The sequence below is a fragment of the Mobula birostris genome, chromosome 5 (genome assembly GCF_030028105.1).
Source record: "Mobula birostris isolate sMobBir1 chromosome 5, sMobBir1.hap1, whole genome shotgun sequence".
NCBI classification, from domain to species: domain Eukaryota; kingdom Metazoa; phylum Chordata; class Chondrichthyes; order Myliobatiformes; family Myliobatidae; genus Mobula; species Mobula birostris.
In genome coordinates, this window is record NC_092374.1 from 55,215,674 (window position 1) to 55,236,253 (window position 20,580).

At 40.3% G+C, this 20,580-nt stretch overlaps 1 protein-coding gene across 6 annotated transcripts in view; it reads right to left on the reverse strand.

The window, feature by feature from the left end:
* Nucleotides 1-20,580, reverse strand: part of LOC140197690 (nuclear factor 1 B-type-like) — a 310,541-nt gene that overhangs the window by 181,179 nt on the left and 108,782 nt on the right. The window contains exon 3 of one of the 6 annotated variants that reach the window (XM_072258027.1): nucleotides 6,989-7,069. The exons of the other annotated variants lie outside the window; for them this stretch is intronic. Coding sequence (XP_072114128.1) covers nucleotides 6,989-7,069 — 81 coding nt within the window. The remainder of the gene's footprint in view (nucleotides 1-6,988; nucleotides 7,070-20,580) is intronic. 6 annotated transcript variants of the gene reach the window in all.

Consider the following 20,580-nt stretch of genomic DNA (forward strand, 5'->3'; position numbering starts at 1 on the left):
AGCAGGGGGCAGGGATTGAGATTTCTGGATCATTGGGACCTCTTTCAGCGCAGGTGTGAACTGTACAAAAAGAATGGGTTGCACTTGAATCTCAGGGGGACCAATATCCTGGCGGGGAGGTTTGCAAAGTCTACTGGGGAGATTTTACACTAGAACTGTTAATTTTACGTGCTTTAGAAATTGTCGAAAAAACTGACTTCCAGAACTGTTCCAGTATAGAACAAGACGAAAACATATATGTCATTTTAACTATTTCCATGACACATCGGCCAAACTGTATTGGTCCCAATGTGTCCCAATTATTCTTTTCTCCTGTTAAACCTCATCTCTCCAAGCCATTCATGCTGATTTATTCACTTCTTAGCTGAACTGAGGATCATAATCTGAATGCACACAAACACTCTAAGCTTGGATGTAACATATGCCTGGTTTCTCTTCTTTGATAGGGGCTAAAAGAGAAAGCTAAAACAAACTATGGAATTCAGTAGCAAGCTAATCTGAGAGTTTCAAAGAAAATATAGAATTTCCATCAAACAAAGAAAATAAAACAGAAGAAAGCAGGGAATTAGACTAAAAGGAATAAAATTCAATACAGTTTGGGAAGTGTACAACAAAGTAGAAACAGAAAAATAATTCAAAAGCCTTGAGATTATCTCTTGTCAAGTTTACGGTAGGTATGTTTAATATAATTTCATGTTGGATTGTTTAATATACCTGTGTTTAATTCCTCAGTTTTGTATTTAACCAAAACATTAATGAAATTTAATACAAACACCCTCCAAAAGAACCACAACCTTGTCGTGGTTTGGAGGACTACATGCCTCAGTGACCCAGAGAGCTTTACTGGTTGGAGTCAGGGCCTCTTTGTAGGGTCATGCATGCCAAACAGGTCAAAGGGTAGAGAACAGACTAGGAGTGGTCTCCAGGTTCAGGGGCTTAGCTCAAGACTAACAACCCTGGCTAGTCAAACAAAACTGTTACAGAAACAGCAATGAAGAATCCTTCTACATCTGTGTGCAATGGTATTCCTCAGTCTCTACCTGGGACTTACGTGGCCAACAGTAGTAATAACTGAGGATAAGCTACTGGCATGATGAAGGAAGCCCTGAACACCGCCAAGACCAAGATGAAAATTGGTTTCTGGATTGTACACAAGGACAGACGGAGATGGGGCACCTTCATTGGTACCCTAAACACTAGCAGCGTAATGGGCAGTAAGTGAATACAAACATTATAAGTGTTTATATGCTAATCTTAGCCAGAAGGACAAACTACTCTTTAGGTGTATGCTGAGTGCTAAATTTGCAAGAGAGAAAGAACAGGCAACTTAATGAAATAATTTGCAATATAATCACTCACAGAGTGGGAAAATGTACTCTGCCCACAAAAGAAGCAAAGGCGTAGGCAGAAAAACTATTATCTGGAAGTCAAAAAGAACAGAGGGAGAAAGATGCCAAAAAAATGGAACATTAAACAACCAGGAAGTCAGTTAAATGAAGATAAAGATAGAGAGACATGAGCTTTCATATTTTAATTGATGAGCACAGACTTTAAATTGAACCTGATTTTTGAGGCCACATCTGGCATGCTGCAAAATGATTTCAGAGATCTATAGTCTCCTTCCTACATCCCATTTACTAACAAGCACCTACAGCAACAGTAGTGATCAGTGACAATTATGAATAGTTAAATTAAACAGGCATCCAAATTTGACCTGCTTTTTTTTTGGCATTATCTACTACCTCAATGCAAATTGTCGGCATTACCTCCTCACAATAGATACTAATCACTCAAAGGCAAAACATTTTGGGTGACTAAGTTAAACATTTTAAAAGTTTTTGATGCAGCTGATGTTGTTCTTATGGGTGGATCAATTGCTTTATTGGTTTTTACAGGGAACACAGAGCAAAGACCAGCACAGAACAGGAGCAAGCCATGATGTGCCAATCTAATTGAATTAGCATTTAAACAAATAGCTAAACTAATCTTTTCTCCTTACACAATGTCCATATCTCTCTACATAAATATACGTATATAAGCATGTCTACCTGTACTACCAACCCGGTCAGCACATTCCAGGCACCCACAATTCACATTGTGTAAAAAAGTATGCCCGACATATCCCTTTGAACTCATATTAAATGCACATATTCCTTTGCTCTGTCACTTCTGACTACTTCAATATACATTTTAATTTCGACCCTTCAACTGGGATAGGAAATTAACCTTGATTAACAGCATAACCACATAGAACTTGTGATGAGTGCAATCATTCTCCTCTTTAAGATTCTTCCTCCAAACATGCATGAATTAGAATTAGAATCACAATCAGGTTTATTATCACTGACATATGTTGTGTAATTTGTTGCTTTGCCGCAGCAGTACAGTTCAAGACATAAAATTACTATAAATTATATAATTAATAAATAGCACGAGAAAGGAATGATAAGGTAGTATTTGTGGGTTTATGGAACATTCAGCAATCTAACGGTAGAAAGGAAAAAGCTATCCCTAAAATACTAAGTGTGAGTTTTCAGGCACTTCTCCTCCCCCATCTCCCCCACCCCCGATGGTAGTAATGAGAAGAAGGTGAAGGTCCTTAATGGCAGGTGCTGCCTGCTTCAAGCACGGCGCTTGGAAGATATCCTTGATGGTGGGGAAAGTTGCTCATGTGACGGGTCTGGCTGAGTCAGTAACCCCCGTAGCTTTTGCAATCCTGTGCATTGGAACCTCCATACCAAGCTGTGATGCAACCAGTCAGAATGCTCTCCTGTAGAAATTTGCAGGAGTCTTTGGTAGCATACCAAATCTCCTCAAACTCCTAATGAACCATAGCACCTGGCATGCCCCCTTTGCGACTGCATCAATATGCTGGGCTCAAGATATATCCTGAGATGTTGACACCCAGTAATTTGAAACTGCTCACTCTTTCCATCACTAACCCCTCAATAAAGACTGGTGTATCTACCCCCTCCCCTCCAATTCCCTTTTCTGTAGTCCACAATTCCTTGGTCTTGCTGAAGCTAAAGGCGAGATTGTTGTTGCAACCCACTCAACCAGCCAATCTATCTCACTCCTGCACTTCTTCTCATTGCTTAAGCAATGATATACACAAAAATGGCACCTGAAGCTAGAAAACGCCAGCTGGGTTCATCACACAACCTGCTGTCTATAATACATGGATCATTTTTATAATAAAAGTCCAGTGACTTAAACAGCACTGTTTCACTAAACAAACTGCTATCCATTATGGACAATCTGGCACATCCTCTCCATGACCTACTGAATAAGCAGCAGAGCACCCTTTTGAACAGACTTATTCAGCTTCGCTGACACAAGGATCATTACAGAAAATCTTTCCTACTAAATGCAATAGGGATATACAACAGTTCGTCTCTGCGCAACAGGAGAACACACATCATAGTGCAATAGTCTCTGTTTGATTATTTTGTACATTATTATTCCACATTGCTAAATTATTATTGTGTACATCATTATTCTGTACATTATTATTGGTTAAGTCTGTACACTGCTAAGTATGACTTTAAATGTTGCTAATGTAACAAAAGATTTTTCCACTTGGGTTCAATATAGTTATTAGCATTATTATTATAATATCAAGAAAATCATAGCTGATTTCATTACTCAATGCCACTTCCCTGTATAAACCAACTCAGATATTTTTTATACATTTTAACAGTTTTAGATAAGTGTAAATGAGCTGTTGATGGGTCAGCATGGACGTGATAGGCTGAAGGGCCTGATACTGTGTTGTATCTCCCTTTGGCACAATGGCACATTTCATTACTTCTATTAATTTTCATTTTTTAAACATATTCAAGAAATTATTCATAGCAAGTTGAATAACAAAGTAAGTTTAAAAACTTACAAAATCTCACAGACTTTGATAGGAAACAGATTTCAATCCCTAGCTTTGCTTTCTGGAGACAGGCTCTCAACCATTGCCTGAGGTCTATTTCTTGCTGAGAACACCAAGTAAATAGGATCAGTTCATTTGCCCTCAACATCTGGCTCAAGCAGATCTGAGGGGCCAGGGAGTGGGTCTGGGCAGCACACAGAATCCAGGTTGATTTGAGCTACTGCTATTGGGAGTACATACAGGTGGCAGCTGTAACAAGAGGAGGCAGTGTGCTTAACCTTGCTAGTCACATGAAGCACGATGAAATTTGGGACCTATGTACTTTGTACTTGGCACAAAAAAGTTAGCTTTGGCCAAAATGTTTCTTCTGCTTCAACTCTGGCTCCAAAACAGTGTTTGAGTGTAATAATATATGGAGGCTTTATAGGATTCAAAGAACCTGGGAATAGAACAGGAATAAATATATATATATATATATATATATAATCTCCATAAAATGCTGGCTTAAGAAGGCACATCTGTTATCAAGGATCCCAGCTATCTGAGCCATGCCACCTTCTTACAGCTACCATCAGGCAAGAGGTACAAAAGCCCAAAGTCATACAACACCACATCAAGAACAGATACTGTTTGGTCTCCAAGAAAACAGCACAATCCTAGCCACTTCATCAGTATAGTAACACCATGACCACTTTAGTCGCTTCGCACAACAACAGACTTGGCTTCTTTTCTGCAAATTGTGTTTTCTCTTGTATAACCTTGTACAACTTATTGTTCTGTTTTTCTTGTGAATGTTGATTATCTGATGCTATGTGCCTGTGATGATGCTGCATAAAGCTACTTGTTGCACCTGTGCTTGTGCATATGACAACAAGCTTGACTTTGACCTTAATAGAAAACCAATCATAATATTACTGATTAGCAGAACTGGCTCAATGGCTTACTCCTGTTGAATATGTTCTTTATATTCTTAATATTATCATGTTATGCTACCTTCTGGTAGGATGGTGTTACGCTCAGATGCAGCGGCCATTCAAGGTCCAATTAACAGTGCATTTGTTTGTCTTGTGAGTCTTTTTTGCCATTGAGAATCTCTACTAGATAATAAGAACATCAAGTACTGCAGAACTATCCCATCAGCAAGTTGACCGATAGAGATGGAGCTGGACATATTGCATATTGTTGATATGTTGATGCCTGGGCCTGCTGTGCTGAGATGGTGTGCAATCCAACAAACAGAGCAAGTGATTCAAATGGAGGGAGTGATCCTCTTGGGACAATCTTATTGGGATCGCAAGAACCTGTTGAACATTGGTATAGCAATAGAGCTGGACTTATTGCATATTGTTGTTGAGTTGTTGCCTGGACTTGTTGTGTACCATTGTGCGATTCAACAAATGGAATGAGTATTATTTTGGACATTTTTATTGGGCTCAGAAGGCCCAATTGGACATTGGTATCGTACAACATTGCGAGACCATTCATTGGTGAGACCGACAGCAGGATAGCAGTTGTGACAAGGATTAGGCTTCGGCCACAGGTTTGCCTTGGACACAGTTGCCTGTTGCAGCCAGCTAGGGGAGAGAGCAGGGACATCTGCATGGTACCCTGAAATTATGCTGATTCAAGGGCTGGCCAATCCTGTTGGTACTGCTCTCCAGTGTTTGCTCAGCAGAAGAACAACCTGGACTAGGGCAATCTACAGTTATGCCACTCAGGGACTTGAGTGACATTATTTATTTTTCTTTGTGAATGTATGTTTTTCTGAAATCATAACCATATGTGGTATTTGTGCTATGTGCTATTTGCAGTGTGCTGTGTGCTGTTGGAAATGTGTTTTGCAGCTTGGCCCAGAGGAGCACTGTTTAGTTTAGCTATATTCATGTATGTTTGAATGATAGTTAAACTTGAACTTAAATAGTCTCTTTACACATATCAGCCCACTGTTAATAGTCTTAATTCTCAGAATTACAGATTTGACTCCATCAAAACTATTTAAACCAAATAGGGCTATTGAGTAAATGCTTTTAAGTGTCAAGTATAACAAGGAACAGTTCCAGAATTCATCTTCAACAAGCATCTTTTGGACATGTCATAATCACTTTAAAAGCAACAGCTAGTTAAGATAAGGGCTGAATGAACAGTGTTGGCAGATAAAGTAAACAAAGATCTGTGTTGAAGTTTGCAATGAGTCATCAGACAGTTTTTTTTAAAAAAAAACTGGCATAGCCGATGCTGTTTGTGGTATTTCTGCATGATTTCATTTTTGGAAAGAGAATGAATACCAGCTAATGAGGATAAATATATAATCTGTTTGCAAGCTTCCACATGCTTTCCTTTTTTCTTTGAGCACTCCACAATCATTAACTTCTGACCTAGTTGGGCCAATGCTACAAAGTGATGAGTGTCTTTGCCAAGTAGGCTTATTTAAGCAAATTCATTTCAAATTGTTGCCACCAGCGTAGGCACTAACTCTGCAACCAGAAGAACCATGACTTTAGATCTAGGACTGTTGAGTCACACAAGTTAATGGCATAAGGAAGGATATTTAGATTATCTTAATAGATTATACTATTGTACAAATCCTCCTATGGCTGCTCCTTTGCACGTGCCTCCTAATCTATCCAATTGCTCGGATACCTACACCAGCACCCTATCACCCTGCTTCTTTCCTCTCTTTCATCCATTCCACTTGCCATTATCCACACACACTCCTTTTGCACTCACTGCCGTTCAAAGGAATGAAGGGGATCCATTTGAAACCTACCAAATATTGAACGGCATAGACAGAATGGATGTTCAGAGGATATTTCAAATAGTGGGAGAGTTTTCAAATAATTAGAGAATCAGGGGACCAGAGGACACAACCTCAGAATAGAAGGACAGAGATGTTGAGGAACTGCTTTAGCTAGAGGGTGGTGAATCTATGGACTCCATTGCCACAGACAGTTGTGGAGGCCAAATCATTGTTTTTTTTTAAAGTGAGGATTAAGAAGTTCTTGATTAGTAAAGGTATCAAAAGATACAGGGAGAAGGCAGAAGAATGGGGTTGAAAGTGTTTTGAAATACCGGTTATCCATTCCCCTCCACAGATGCTGTCTAACTCACCAAGTTCTTCCAGCATCTTATCTGTTGTTCCAGATTCCAGCATCAGCAGTCTTGTGTGTCTCCTCCTAAGGTTTTCTTTGCCTGTACCAACATTGTGGATATATTGCAAGTATTGTCAGAATCTAACGTTAGGGTTCATCATGACTACAAAGTTCAAAGTAAATTTATTATCAAAGTACATACGTAGATGTCACCATATACAACACTAACATTTGTTTTCTTGTGGCTGTGGAAAGAAAATCTTTGAAATGCAATAGAATCGATGAAAGACCAAGGAGGATGGACAAATACGTCATGTGCAAAAGACACCAATCTATGCAAATACAAAACAAAGAAAAAAGAAATAAATAAGCAATAAATGTCCTTAAACATGAGTCCATAGGTTGTGGAAACAATTCAGTGATGGGGTGAGTGAAGTTATCTATCTCCTCTTGCTCAAGAGCCTGATAGTTGAGGGGTAATAACTGTTCCTGAGTCTAGTGGTGAGAGTCCTGAGGCTCCTGTACCATCTTCCTGATATCACCAATGAGAAGAGTGCAAGAGAGTGAGAAGAGAGAAGAAAGAAGAAAGACTAAGTAGGCGACTTCCCATAAAAAACTATTTTTAATCAAAGCTAAGCTTGCACAATATGCGCACTTTAATACACAGAGGAAGTTTGCTTGCACCCTGTCTTGCTTTTGTGCTGAGATCACAATCCATGACATACTACCGGCAAATAAGAATGCAAAGCATAAGTAAAACAGCAGCACATGATCAAGTTTCTTTCATCCCTTGGTTTTAAAGTTTCCAGTGCACGACTAGATTAATACAAGGGAATGCAATGATCAGCAGCTTTTATGGGGAGGGATGAAATCACTGCTTCAGGTATAATATGCCATATTTTCAAAGTCTGCAAGCTCTGACAAGTCCTGCTTGAAATGTATTGCTCACAATAGGATAGATATTTCAACTGCTGGTGTTAATTAAAATGTTTAGTGTAGCAAGTTCTGGTTCGAGCTCTCCTGAGGCAGGCAGGCCTTAACAGGGATAATATGTGCAAGCCAGCAACAATTGCATTTTATGCTTTAATATTCTAGGAAGGGCTCCAGGTTTGGATAACTTTGCTTGATCAAGTTTCAAACTCTACCTGGAACCAGCATGTGATATTACATCTCAGGAATTTGAGTTGCCTGTTATATCCAGTGACTCTCTGGATTTGCCCCCAAAGTTTACAGACAGCTAGTTGAAAGCAAATGAGACTCAAATTCATATGATGTACTTTTGCCATAGATCCGTGGAAATTTAAAATAATTACCAGGTCTCCTATAAGCATAAAGTCCTAGACACTGCAACGTTACTCAAAATACAGAATTCCTGTTGTTTGCGTACTGCAGAATTCCTGTTGTTTGCGTTTTCCAGCATCTGCAGAATTCCTGTTGTTTGCATTTTCCAGCATCTGCAGAATTCCTGTTGTTTGCGTTTCCAGCATCTGCCGAATTCCTGTTATTTGCGTCTTCCAGCATCTGCAGAATTCCTGTTGTTTACTCAAATTACATGTTTGTTTTGTTTGTATGTTTGTGGTCTTCTGCTACTGTAGCTTATCCACTTCAAGGTTCGATGTGTTGTGTGTTCAGAGATGCTCTTCTGCACACCACTGTTGTAACTCGTAATTATTTGAGTTACTGTCACTTTCCTATTCACTCAAACCAGTCTGGCCATTTTCCTCAAACCTTTCTCATTAATAAGGTGTTATCATCTACAGAACTGCGGCTCACTGGATGTTTTCTTTTTGGTATTCATATCATTCTCTGTTGTGTACGTAAATCTCACGAGATCAACAGTTTCTGAGATATTTAAACCACCCCATCTGGCACCAACAATCATTACACGGTGAAAACCACTTAGCTCACATTTCTTCCCTATTCTGATGTTTGTTCTGAACTTCAGCTGAACCCTTGACCACATCTGCATGCTTTATGCGTTGAGTTGCTGCCACATGATTGGCTAATTAGTTATTTGCATTAAAGAGCAGATGTAACAGGTATACCTAATAACATGGCCATTAAGTGTATGTTATGTACTCCAACTGGCTACTTAGCTTTTGAGGGAACCAGCTAGTCGATAATAGCAGGATGATGTAACATGTTTATTAGAGTGTCGGGGCCTTGTGTTGCTGATTGATTAACTCTCTGTGAGTACCCATCACAATGTACAGTATTTTTTCACTTTTGTACTATTATCAAATTATGCAAAGGTCAGCTCATTTTCCAGGCACTCGTCAACAACTTGATGCAGTGTGCGAGTTCCACCTTCAACGTTTACTCATTAGCTGAGAGCCTGTGATCTTCTAGTAGGCTGAGATAGTTATGGTACACTGGGAATTGTCATGCCTGTGACCACAGGAATTATTACCCCTGTCATGGGAGTAACTAAGGCCAAGAATTTCCAAGGATGTCCTGAGAAAATCTTCAGCAGTTCAAAACCATTATGGACACAGACCTCCCCATTACTAACAGCATCTGCGGGAGGCCCTGCCTCATGAAGACAGCATACATCATCGAGAATCCGTATCGCGCCATCTTCATGCTACTACATTCAGGCAGGAAGTACAAAGGCCTTAAATCTTATACCACCAAATTTAGGAATAGCTACTTTCCTATACCCACATGAAATATATAGCAGGTTTTTCAGACTCCTGAACTGACCTGATCAAACCCTAACCCTACCTCAGCAATGAAAACTACCAACTATTTCTTGTACCACTATGCAAATATTTCTGATTGAGTCTTAATTTTTGCACTAAGGTCTTGTTTTTGTCATCCTTTTTTCTCTCTCTTCAATGTAAAAGTCATATTTTGTGTGTTGTCTGTACCTATGTGCTTGTGGTGCTGTTGCAAGCAACACTGCCATTATATCTGTACCTCACCATACCTGTGCACATGACAATGACCATGACTTGACTTGCTTTACCATTAGCAAGCCTGCCCCTGCTCAGGATACCATTTGTCCTATTGTCTGAGCATCATTTACCTAAACTATTATCACCCTGAAATCATTTGGTGTCAGCTCAAGAACGAGTAAGTGTTTCTCAGCTATAGCAAGCTGAATCTGGAATATTTAAGCATACCCATCCAGCTGCCACTTTGAGCTTACCCTTGAAGGCGCCCCGGAAGCTCTGTTATGTGCAGTATCCAAGACATCTTCAAGGAGCAGTGCCTCAGAAAGGTGGCATCCATTATTAAGGATCCCCATCACCCAGGACATGTCCTCTTCTCATCATTACCATCAGGTAGGAGGTACAGAAGCCGGAAGGAACACACTCAGCAATTCAGGAACAGCTTCTTCCCCTCTGCCATCCAATTTCTAAATGAACATTGAACCCACGAACACTACCTGTCTTTTTTTATTATTTCTGTTTTTTGCATGACTGTTTTTAATTTAACTATTATACACACACTCACCTTACTGTAATTTATTTATTTTTCTCTACTATATTTATCATGTACTGTATTGCATTGAACTGCAGCTGTGAAGTTAACAAATTTCACAACATATGCTGGTGATATTAAACCTGATTCTGAAGTAAGTTTTTAATTTATTTTCTATATTGCTCCAATCCTTTAAAGTAATAAAATGCAAATTTCAATGCTATCTGCTTGATTTTCTGGATCCATTTTTGATAATTTCTCAATACATCTTGAGCACTTTGGTTGGTTTTAAGTCAAATTTTGGCAGCTTATTAACAGATATGGGTCTGCAGCTCTTTCCTTAATGAATGTTATGCATGTTTCTCTGGCTATTGTTTGAGAATACAGTGCAATTGGGAAATGACTGTCTTATTTGTGATAAGGTATCATAAATCTCCCCAATAATAGAAAAGATAGCTGTTAGGATTGGATTGTATTGGTGAGATCCTGGGAAAATGATGAAGTTTGCTTTGGCACAGTACTACAGATCTAGTCAGCTTCCTGTGAAAAGGAAAATGCTTTATTATACAAGAGGACAAGCCATATTCTCCATCCGCCAGAATTGTATCTGGGTTCTCGCCAGTAACATTGACAAGAAGGCAATATTTATTAAATCATTATCTTGCTGAAAAAGGAGATTTGCAGATCATGCTTACCTCTTACTTAGAGGTCAATAAATTTGTATCAAGCAATATTTTGAGCCAGCACTGAAAACGTTCTCTGGGAAGAGTTGCCAGACTTTTCTGACGAGATCTCGGAAAATCAGAAACTCCAGATCACTGACTTTCTAACAGACTGTCTGGCCTGAGTACTGCAGTGACTTGGTCACTCACCATGATTTTGCTGTTGCTTTGTTCCCAAACTGCTAATTATCACATGTACCGAGATACAGTGAAAAGCTTTGATTTCATGCCATTCAGTCAGTCCAATGCATACAGAAGTGCTCTGAGGTTGTACAAATGGAAAGGCAGAAGGCTGAATATTGTGTTATGGTTACAGAGGGAGTGCAGTGCAGGTAGTCAAGTAAGACAAGGTCAGTAAGAAAATCAGTTCTTAATTGCACAAGAGGGCCATTCAAAAATCCAACCTCCAGAATAGAAGCTATCCTTGAGTTTAGTAATATGTGCTTTCAGGTTTTTGTATCTTCTGCCTTCTGGGAGTGGGGAAAAGTGAAAATGACTGGGATGAGAAGAGCCTTTGACCATAAAAATAGAGCTTTTCCAATTTGGTAATTAGGTCTTTTTGTGTTTTCTGAACCAAATGGCAATAGAACATGGTCAGTAACTTTCAAATCATCCCTGTGCCCTTTATATCTTCTGATAGAACGGCTCAATGGCTTTGGGTTCCAAGAGTATTATGTGTAGTTCTGGTCTTCCAACTATAGTCGTGCTGTCATTGAGCTAGAAAGGGTAGAAAACAAGATTCACAAGTATGTTACTGTGTCTAGAAGGCTTGAGTATATAAGGACAGGCTGTACAGGTGAGGGCATTTTCCCTGGAGTGAGGGGGAACCTTATAAACGCCATGAGGGGTATGGATAAGGTGAATTTGCCACATATTTTCTTCCTTCCAGGGTAAGGAAGTTTTAAACTAGAGGACATAGTTTTAAGGTGATAAGATATTTAGATGGAACCTGAAGGGCAACTTTTTCCACAAAGGAGCTGGTGTGCATGTGGAATGGTGTGTCTGAGGAGGTGGTAGAGATGGATATGATTACAATGTTTAAAAGACACTTGGACACTTATCTAGGAAAGATTTGGAGGTACTTGCACCAAAAGGGACGGGTTCTGTAGACAACTTGATTGGCATGGGCAAGATAGGCCGCAGGGCCTGTTTCCATTAAATATGTCTCTATGACTCTAAGGATAAACTAAACCATTAATTAAAAAATACCCTTTCAGTTCATTATTACGCCAGGCTAAGGTACTCAAGGGTTAAAAGCAATTTCACAGCAGACAACAAATGTAAAGCAAATATTGCAATCCTTTCTACAGTATTGTATGTTAATACATAAAAAGCATAATGCCTGAGGCAGTTTCTCATGCTCTGAACAAAATGATGGTCGGTAACTGCAAGTCAAAACAGCATGAAGCAAGATATATTTTGTAAGAAATACAAGGAGCTGCAGCTCACACAAAACCAAGTTGTGTGTGTTATAGGGGAACGACTGTGTGCTTTTATTCAATCACGGCCTTCAAGGGAAGACGTGAAAAGAAAACAAAAACTGTCAAGCAATGAGGAGGGGGCAGAAGATCAAAACTAATTGGAGTCCTTATGCAAAAAGTTGGCATGGATGCAATGGGCAAATGGGTAGCGGTGAAATCAGATGCAATTGTGACATTTAAGGGGCTTTTAGATAGACATATGAATGCACAAGGAATGGAGGCAGTAGAGATTGATTTGGCATTACGTTAGCACAGATATCATGGCCCAAAGGGCCTGTTCCTATCTTGTATTGTTCTAAGACACTATTTTCCCTCTTCTCTTCATCCAGTTTTCCTTTCACTCACTCCATTTTGCTTTCTGCACCTTGCTTGGCATCAAATCATCCACCTTCCTTTTCTATTGTCCCTCACTTTCTTTCCCAGGTGTTAACTCTCAATTGGGTTAGGAAATAGGACATTGTTCCTTTTATTTGCCAAGATCTCAGGTTGCATTGTCAACTCAAGCTTCATCAGTAACATCTTGTGTTTATAAAATGTAATCAAGCAACTCAAAGCAAGTCAGATGAACAATACTAACAAAATAAATGAACAAGGGCATATTGAGACAGATGATTAAAAACTTGATGAGTACAAGAAGTTATTCTGTCAATAAGAAGCCAGAAAAATGGAAACTCCAATATCTAGATAGGTTTAAGGATTGGAAAAGATTAGAGGGAATGTGACCACATGGGACATTTGTAAACAAGGAGGAGAATTTTGAGATTGCTTTATAAGGAGTTAAGTAGGTCAGAAAATACAGGCTGAGTCAGGACACAGGAATCAGAGTTTTAATGACTTTAAGTTGACAGGATGCAGAACAAGGGAGGGGAGGTATTCACCAGAATTAGCAAGTTATGGATGTAACAAGGGCATGAGTGACATTTTCAGCAACTGGGGAGCTGGGACAAGACAGGAATTGGATAGGGTTACAGAGCTGGAAGCAAGTAGTTTTGTTGGCAATGATATGCAAATCAAAGTTTGTCATGGAATCAATTATGACAGTAAGTTTGAAATGCCAGGAGAGGACTAAAATTGGTGGTCAGGGAACAAAGCATACTACAGGAAATGAAGATGGCATGGTGGGTAAAATTTTGTTCATTCACAACTGTAGGTCAGGTGACTCCAACGATTTAACGACAATCAAGGGACATGGTGGTGAGATAGAGATGGGTGTCATCCCCAAAAATTGCAGGAACATCTGTTTTAGATGGCACTTTAACACTGAATAGAACCCAACTTTCACCCGAAGTGCCATTGCACAAATACTTAGTACCAGCAATATAAATATACAAAGTTCAGACAAGAAGGTTTTACAACAGGTAGTCAAGACTGTCAATCATCACCAGCACCAACTTATCTACCTGCCATCAAGCACATACATACAGAAAGGTGCCAGAAAAAAAGCCAGTGACATCATGAAGGATCCCACCCACCCTGCTCATGGACTGTTTGCCCCATTCCCATCAAGGAGGAAGCTACATAGCATCTACGTCAGGGCCACCAGACTCAAAAAACAGTTACTTTCTCCAAGCAGTAATGCTGATCAGCGGCTCCATCCACCAGCCCAGACCTCCACACCCGTCATCACCACGACCTCATCATTTTCTGTCAGAATCACCTTATGTACAGACACTCTTGTACCTAGCATAATTTTCTGGACATACAATCAATCTATGTATATAAGCTATCTTACGTATTTATATTAATTGTATTTTTAATATTGTTTTCTTCATCATATTGTGTTTACTTTTGTGCTGTATCAGAACCAGAGTGACGATTGTTTTGTTCTCCTTTACACTTGTATACTGGATATGGCATTAAACAATCGCGTTTCTTTAAACCTTAAATCATGAAACCAATAACTCTTAAAAAAATATCTAATTGGAGGAAAGGAATGTAGAGAGTTGAAGAGGTTTCATATAATCATAGAAATCTAAAGCACATTACGGGCCCGTTGGCCCACAATGTTGTGCCGATCATGTAACCTACGCTCGAAACTGCCTACAATTACCCTACCACATAGCCCTCTATTTTTCCAAGCTCCATGTGCATACCTAAAAAAAAGCCTTTTGCATCCACCTCTACCAACCTCACTGGCAGTGCATTTCATGCACCCACCACTCCCTGTGTAAAAAATGTACCTCTGACATCCCCCTTGTACCTACTTCCAAGCACCTTAAAACTATGCCCCCTTGTGTTAGCCATTTCAACCCTGGGAAAAAGCCTCTGGCTATCCACATGATCAATGCCTCTCATCATCTTATACACCTCTATCAGGTCACCTCTCATACTCCATTGTTCCAAGGAGAAAAGACCAAGTTCACTCAACCTATTCTCATAAGGCATGCTCCCCAATCCAGGCAACATCCCATCCTTGTAAATCTCCTCCACACTCTCTATATAGTATCCACTATAGGTTTAGGGATATAATTCTGGAAGATGTTCCCCTAGCAGATGAAGGAGAACCCCTGATTATGCTCAATAATGAGAAAGAGGTCAGAACTGGACAAGGACAAGAGCGCTCAGCTGAAGGAGGTAAAAGACATAGGGAAAAGCGAGATTACAAAGTGCTTTTAAAACAAGGGTGCAATACTTAGACATCAAGGCATTATTAAAGCAGAAACCAATTAGGGACAGGAGGCGAACCATACTTGGTGTGAATTAAGGTAGAATGATTTCGAGCGACTGAACCAAGCAATATAGCTGGCCAGAAGTACAGTAGATGTGCCGAATCTGGAAGTTTGATTAATAAAGGCCAATGTACCAAAAGCTCTCTTTACGACCCTATCTACCTGTGACGCCACTTTTAGGGAATTTTGTATCTGTATTCCCAGATCCCTCTGTTCTACTGCACTCCTCAGTGCCTTACCATTAACCCTGTATGTTCTACCTTGGTTTGTCCTTCCAACGTGCAATACCTCACACTTGTCTGTATTAAACTCTATCTGCCATTTTTCAGCCCATTTTTCCAGCTGGTCCAAGTCCCTCTGCAGGCTCTGAAAACCTTCCTCACTGTCTACTACAACTCCAATCTTTGTATCATCAGCAAATTTGCTGATCCAATTTACCACATTATCATCCAGATCATTGATACAGATGACAAATAACAATGGACCCAGCACTGATCCTTGTGGCACACCACTAGTCACAGGCCTCCACTCGGAGAAGCAATTCTCTACTACCACTCTTTGGCTCCTACCATTGAGCCAATGTCTAATCCAATTTACCACCTCTCCATGTATACCTAGCGACTGAATTTTCCAAACTAACCTCCCATGCGGGACCTTGTCAAAGGCCTTACTGAAGTCCACAGCAAATATTAAAGAATTTAAATCAAAATGTTTTAGCATATTCTGGGGATGTGGTAAGATAGTACTTGAATGGAAACTCTTCTTACTCACTCCTTGTGAAACACCATTAATGTGGCCACAATTTCATTTTAGCTTTATTGTGTTCTTAGTTCAATTGACTGCATTGCAATTTGCTAATTATACAGTATGTACTTCAACTGCAAGTGATTTCTCAAGACAGAAATCTGTGAGAAAGAACACACAAATCAAACTTTTTTTGTGTTGTTCTTAGGAATATGAAAATGCAGAATCACTTGATTACTTTATTTTGGGTCATTTCCCAACGCAAGAATACAATTTATTTTGGTACCATTAATGACTAAGCCACTAGTTTTGGAATTCTCTCTGTAATAATTCTGTCTCAGCAACAAGTCAAGTTAAGTCAAGTCAAGTTTATTGTCATTTAACTATATAGACATATATAATGTCTATAACGCAAATGAAGGGTCTCGGCCTGAAACGTCGGCTGTACCTCTTCCTAGAGATGCTGCCTGGCCTGCTGCGTTCACCAGCAACTTTTATGTGTGTTGCTTTAATGTCTATAACCATATGATGGGCACGTGAAGGTCGTGAGTTCAAGCCCCAGCCAAGGCAATGCGTTGTGTCCTTGAGCAAGGCACTTAATCACACATTGCTCTGCGACAACACCGGTGCCAAGCTGCATGGATCCTAATGCCCTTCCCTTGGACAACATTGGTGTCGTGCAGCACACATCAAAGTTGCTGGTGAACGCAGCAGGCCAGGCAGCATCTCTAGGAAGAGGTACAGTTGACGTTGCAGGCCGAGACCCTTCGTCAGGACAATAACAAAGGGTCTCGGCCTGAAATGTCGACTGTACTTCTTCCTAGAGATGCTGTCTGGCCTGCTGCATTCACCAGCAACTTTGATGTGTGTTGCTTGAATTTCCAGCATCTGCAGAATTCCTCGTGTATTGGTGTCGTGGAGAGGGGAGATTTGCAGCATGGGCAACTGCTGGTCTTCCATACAACAACCTTGCCCAGGCCTGCGTCCTGGAGACTTTCCAGGCGCAGATCCCTGGTCTCGCAAAACTAAAGGATGCCTTTATTTTTATTAACCATATGATGTATATAGAAATGAGACAACTTTTCTTTGAACCAGGGTGTAAAGCACAAAATTACACATAACACATTATAACTTAAGAAGGCAAGGATAAAACCTACAGATGAATCACACATTTTGTAAGATATGAAATGAATTAATGGATGACACTTCAAATATGGTGCAGCAGGGAGTTCAGAAGCCAAATGGCCTGGGGGAAGAAACTGTTTCTCATTCTAACCGTTCATAGTCTCCTGACAGAAAGTCAAAGAGGATCCTGGATGAATGGGTGGGATCATTAATAAAACTAAGGGCCCTGTATACACAACGTTCCTGAGAAATCTCCCTGAGTGATGAAAAGGGGGACCCCGATGATCCTCTCAGTTGTTCTCACAGTCCTTTGGAAGGACTTCTGGTTCGAAGTTTGACTGTTCCCAAACCAGATGGAAATGCAACTTGTCAGGATGCTCTCAATGGTGCTCCTGTAAAATGCAGTTAGGCTGGGGGGGGGGGGAGCCTTGCTTGCCTCAATCTTCTTAGGAATTGGAGGCACTGTTGTGCCTTCTTGTTCAAGGAGGTGATATTAAGGGACCAGGTGATGTCATCCACAATGTGAACTCCTAGGAATTGGTTCCCTTCTTCAACTTAATACACCTAGGTTAGAGTACTTCTGCAACTTCCACCTTCAACGGCAAACTGCATGGACTCCGCACTCTCTCAGAGGTCAAAATACTTTTCCTGCTGCACTAGAGTGAAAAGCATTATACAGGCTCACTAAAGACTTAATGAAGACACACTTCCTCAATTACAAATCCAGAAAACCTTGAAATATACAAGAACATCTGATAATCCTTTGTATCAGTAGTTTTGTTTTATACCGATCTGTGTACCTAGTTATCAAAAACCTTCTTATCACAACTCTTATCACAAATCCAATGGAAATGACTTCATACATAAAGAATGAATTTTTCCAGTGTGTGTACATTGATCTTTCGTCTCCACTAAAGAAGCTCAAATCTCTCTGTTCTTCCACCGTTACTAATCTATCAACAATAAACAGAAATCTGATTTGGCTTCCTCAGTTTGAAATGGGATCATCCCACATTCATCAAGATTCCAACTGCCAGAGTTGTGAACATGAAAACGTCTGTATTTTAATCAAGGTAAAAAGTTGAGGCCATAATATGGATATCCAGGAAATCACTTATCATATTCCCCAAGAATGAATGTTTCATCCCCTTTCTCTTGTATGTCACAAGATTACCTCCGATTACGCTGACTTTTGCACTTTGCAGAGAACAGCCTCTGCAGAATTTGTACAAAATTCATGTATGCTTACCCAGCCACTGATGTGGGTGGGGGGAGTGGCTTATCATTCACAAATTCATGGTAACTCCTGATTTTACTCGAAAAACAGTGTCACCATTTCTCTGAGGATAAGGCCTGATAATTTCTCCATAATTAAGCACTCACTACCAGATCTGGAAATACATGTTTCCCTTCTCACTCACTTCCTCTTTCTCTCTACTTTGAGTAATCATTCTATTTTATCAAGTCTTATGTGGCATTGACTCAATACAATACTTTGGAAGTATGGCTAACACAGTGAGTGATTTATATCTGTGTATTTTCCACCTTACAAACAAAATCAACTTAATTGTGTATGTAAAAGCACAAGGCATTTTCAAAGTTAATGTTAAAAGCTTCTTCTGTCCATGGAAAAATGCACTTGAGGAATCTTGCTCTATATAAGCACCAAACTTTTGATGCAATCATGCAGAGTCCAAAATATCACACGTATAATGATGCAGCTATTATGCTCTCAGCTCTCCCTTGACTGCAATTAAATGCAATCTTAGATGAGTATGAAGCAGAGGAAGAACACTATTTTATCTCTCTATGTTATCCAGTGCAGTTTTACTGTACATTATAAGTTACAAGTTTGTTAGCGATTGGGCAGATGGGGCTGGCAGCTCATCCAGGAGAAGGAAAACTCTGATCTCAGACCTCCACTGCCTTGCAGCTATACCCACACACGGGGAAGGCTTTGGGAGTAAACCTCAAGGGAAAAATTTGGAGCTGGGGTCCCTAAGGCAGTCCTACATTGTGTTCAATACAGACTGGCAACTCCTGTGATGCTATTGGTACCAAACTGTATTGGTCTCTGCTGTTCTTTTGGGTTCATTAGATGTGTGGAGAGGGGGAGCTTGCTGCATGGGCAACAGCTTGCTCTCCATATCGTACTGCCCAGGCTTGTGTATCTAGATAGCTAGGATGCAACATCCACGGTCAACTCTGACTGATGGAGGCCATCACATCACAAGTAAAAAAAGTTAAGGTAATTTTACTACATGGTTAGTAATCATTTAGGCAACTGGAGGCAGAGTAGGGTTAACAGGTATCCTTATTGGCAAAATGGAGGAGGAAATCAGTATATGACCTTCAGCTTTTCACTGTCTATCTCCATGCTTCAGGATGTGGTTTCCTCCTGCTTCAAGAAGACCACTATAATCCATGTACCAAAGAAAAACAAGATAATGTGTTTTAATGACTATTTCCCAGCAGCTCTGACATCTACCATCATGAGGTGTTTCGAGAGGCTGGTCAGAGCATGCATCAACTCCAGTTTTTGACACAACCTCAACCCACTGCAAGTTTCCTTCTGCCGAAACAGGTCCCTGGCCCTACCGTCAGCTCTTTAGCATCAGTACAGTAAAGACACCTACATCAGAATATTGTCTATTGACAACAGTTGACTTCAATATTATTATTCTAAGCAAACTCATCACCAAACTCTTGACCCTGGGTGATAATGGCTTCCTTTGGAATCAGATCCTTGACTTCCTGATCAGCAGACCATGAATAGGATAGGCAGCAACACCTTGGCCATGGCTATTCTAAATATTGGTATTGCACAAAGGTGTGTCTTCAGTTCCCTCCTCTACTTCCTGCACACTCATGACTGTGTAGTCAGGTTCTGCTCTAGATCCATCTACAAGTTTGCAGATGATGCCACTGTAGTAGGCCGCATCTCAATACAGTACTAGGAGATAGAAAGCTTAGGAATATGGTGTCATGGTAACAACCTTTTGCTCAATGTCAACAATTCAAAGGCACTGGCCAGTGACTTCAGAAAGTCCGGGGTTAGCGCACACGCTCCTCTCTATATCAGTGGTGTTCAGGTTGAGGGGGTTGAGTTTTTCAGTTTCCAAGGCGGGAACACTACCAGTGGCCTGTCTTTGCACAACTTCATTTTTGGCATGGCCAAGTATGCTCACAATGTCTCTACTTCCTCAAGAGGTTGAAGAAATTTGGTATGTCCCCGTCAACTCTTACCAATTTTTATTGATGCTCAGTAGCAAGTGTTCTCTCTGGATGCATAACAGCTTGCAATGGCAACTGCTCTGCATATGATTGCAAGGAAAGGCAGTGAGCTGTGGACACAGCTCAGGACATCACAGGAACCAGCCTCCCCTCTATGGAGGCTGTCTACATTTCTCACTGTATCAGTAAAGCAATTAGCATAATCGAAGA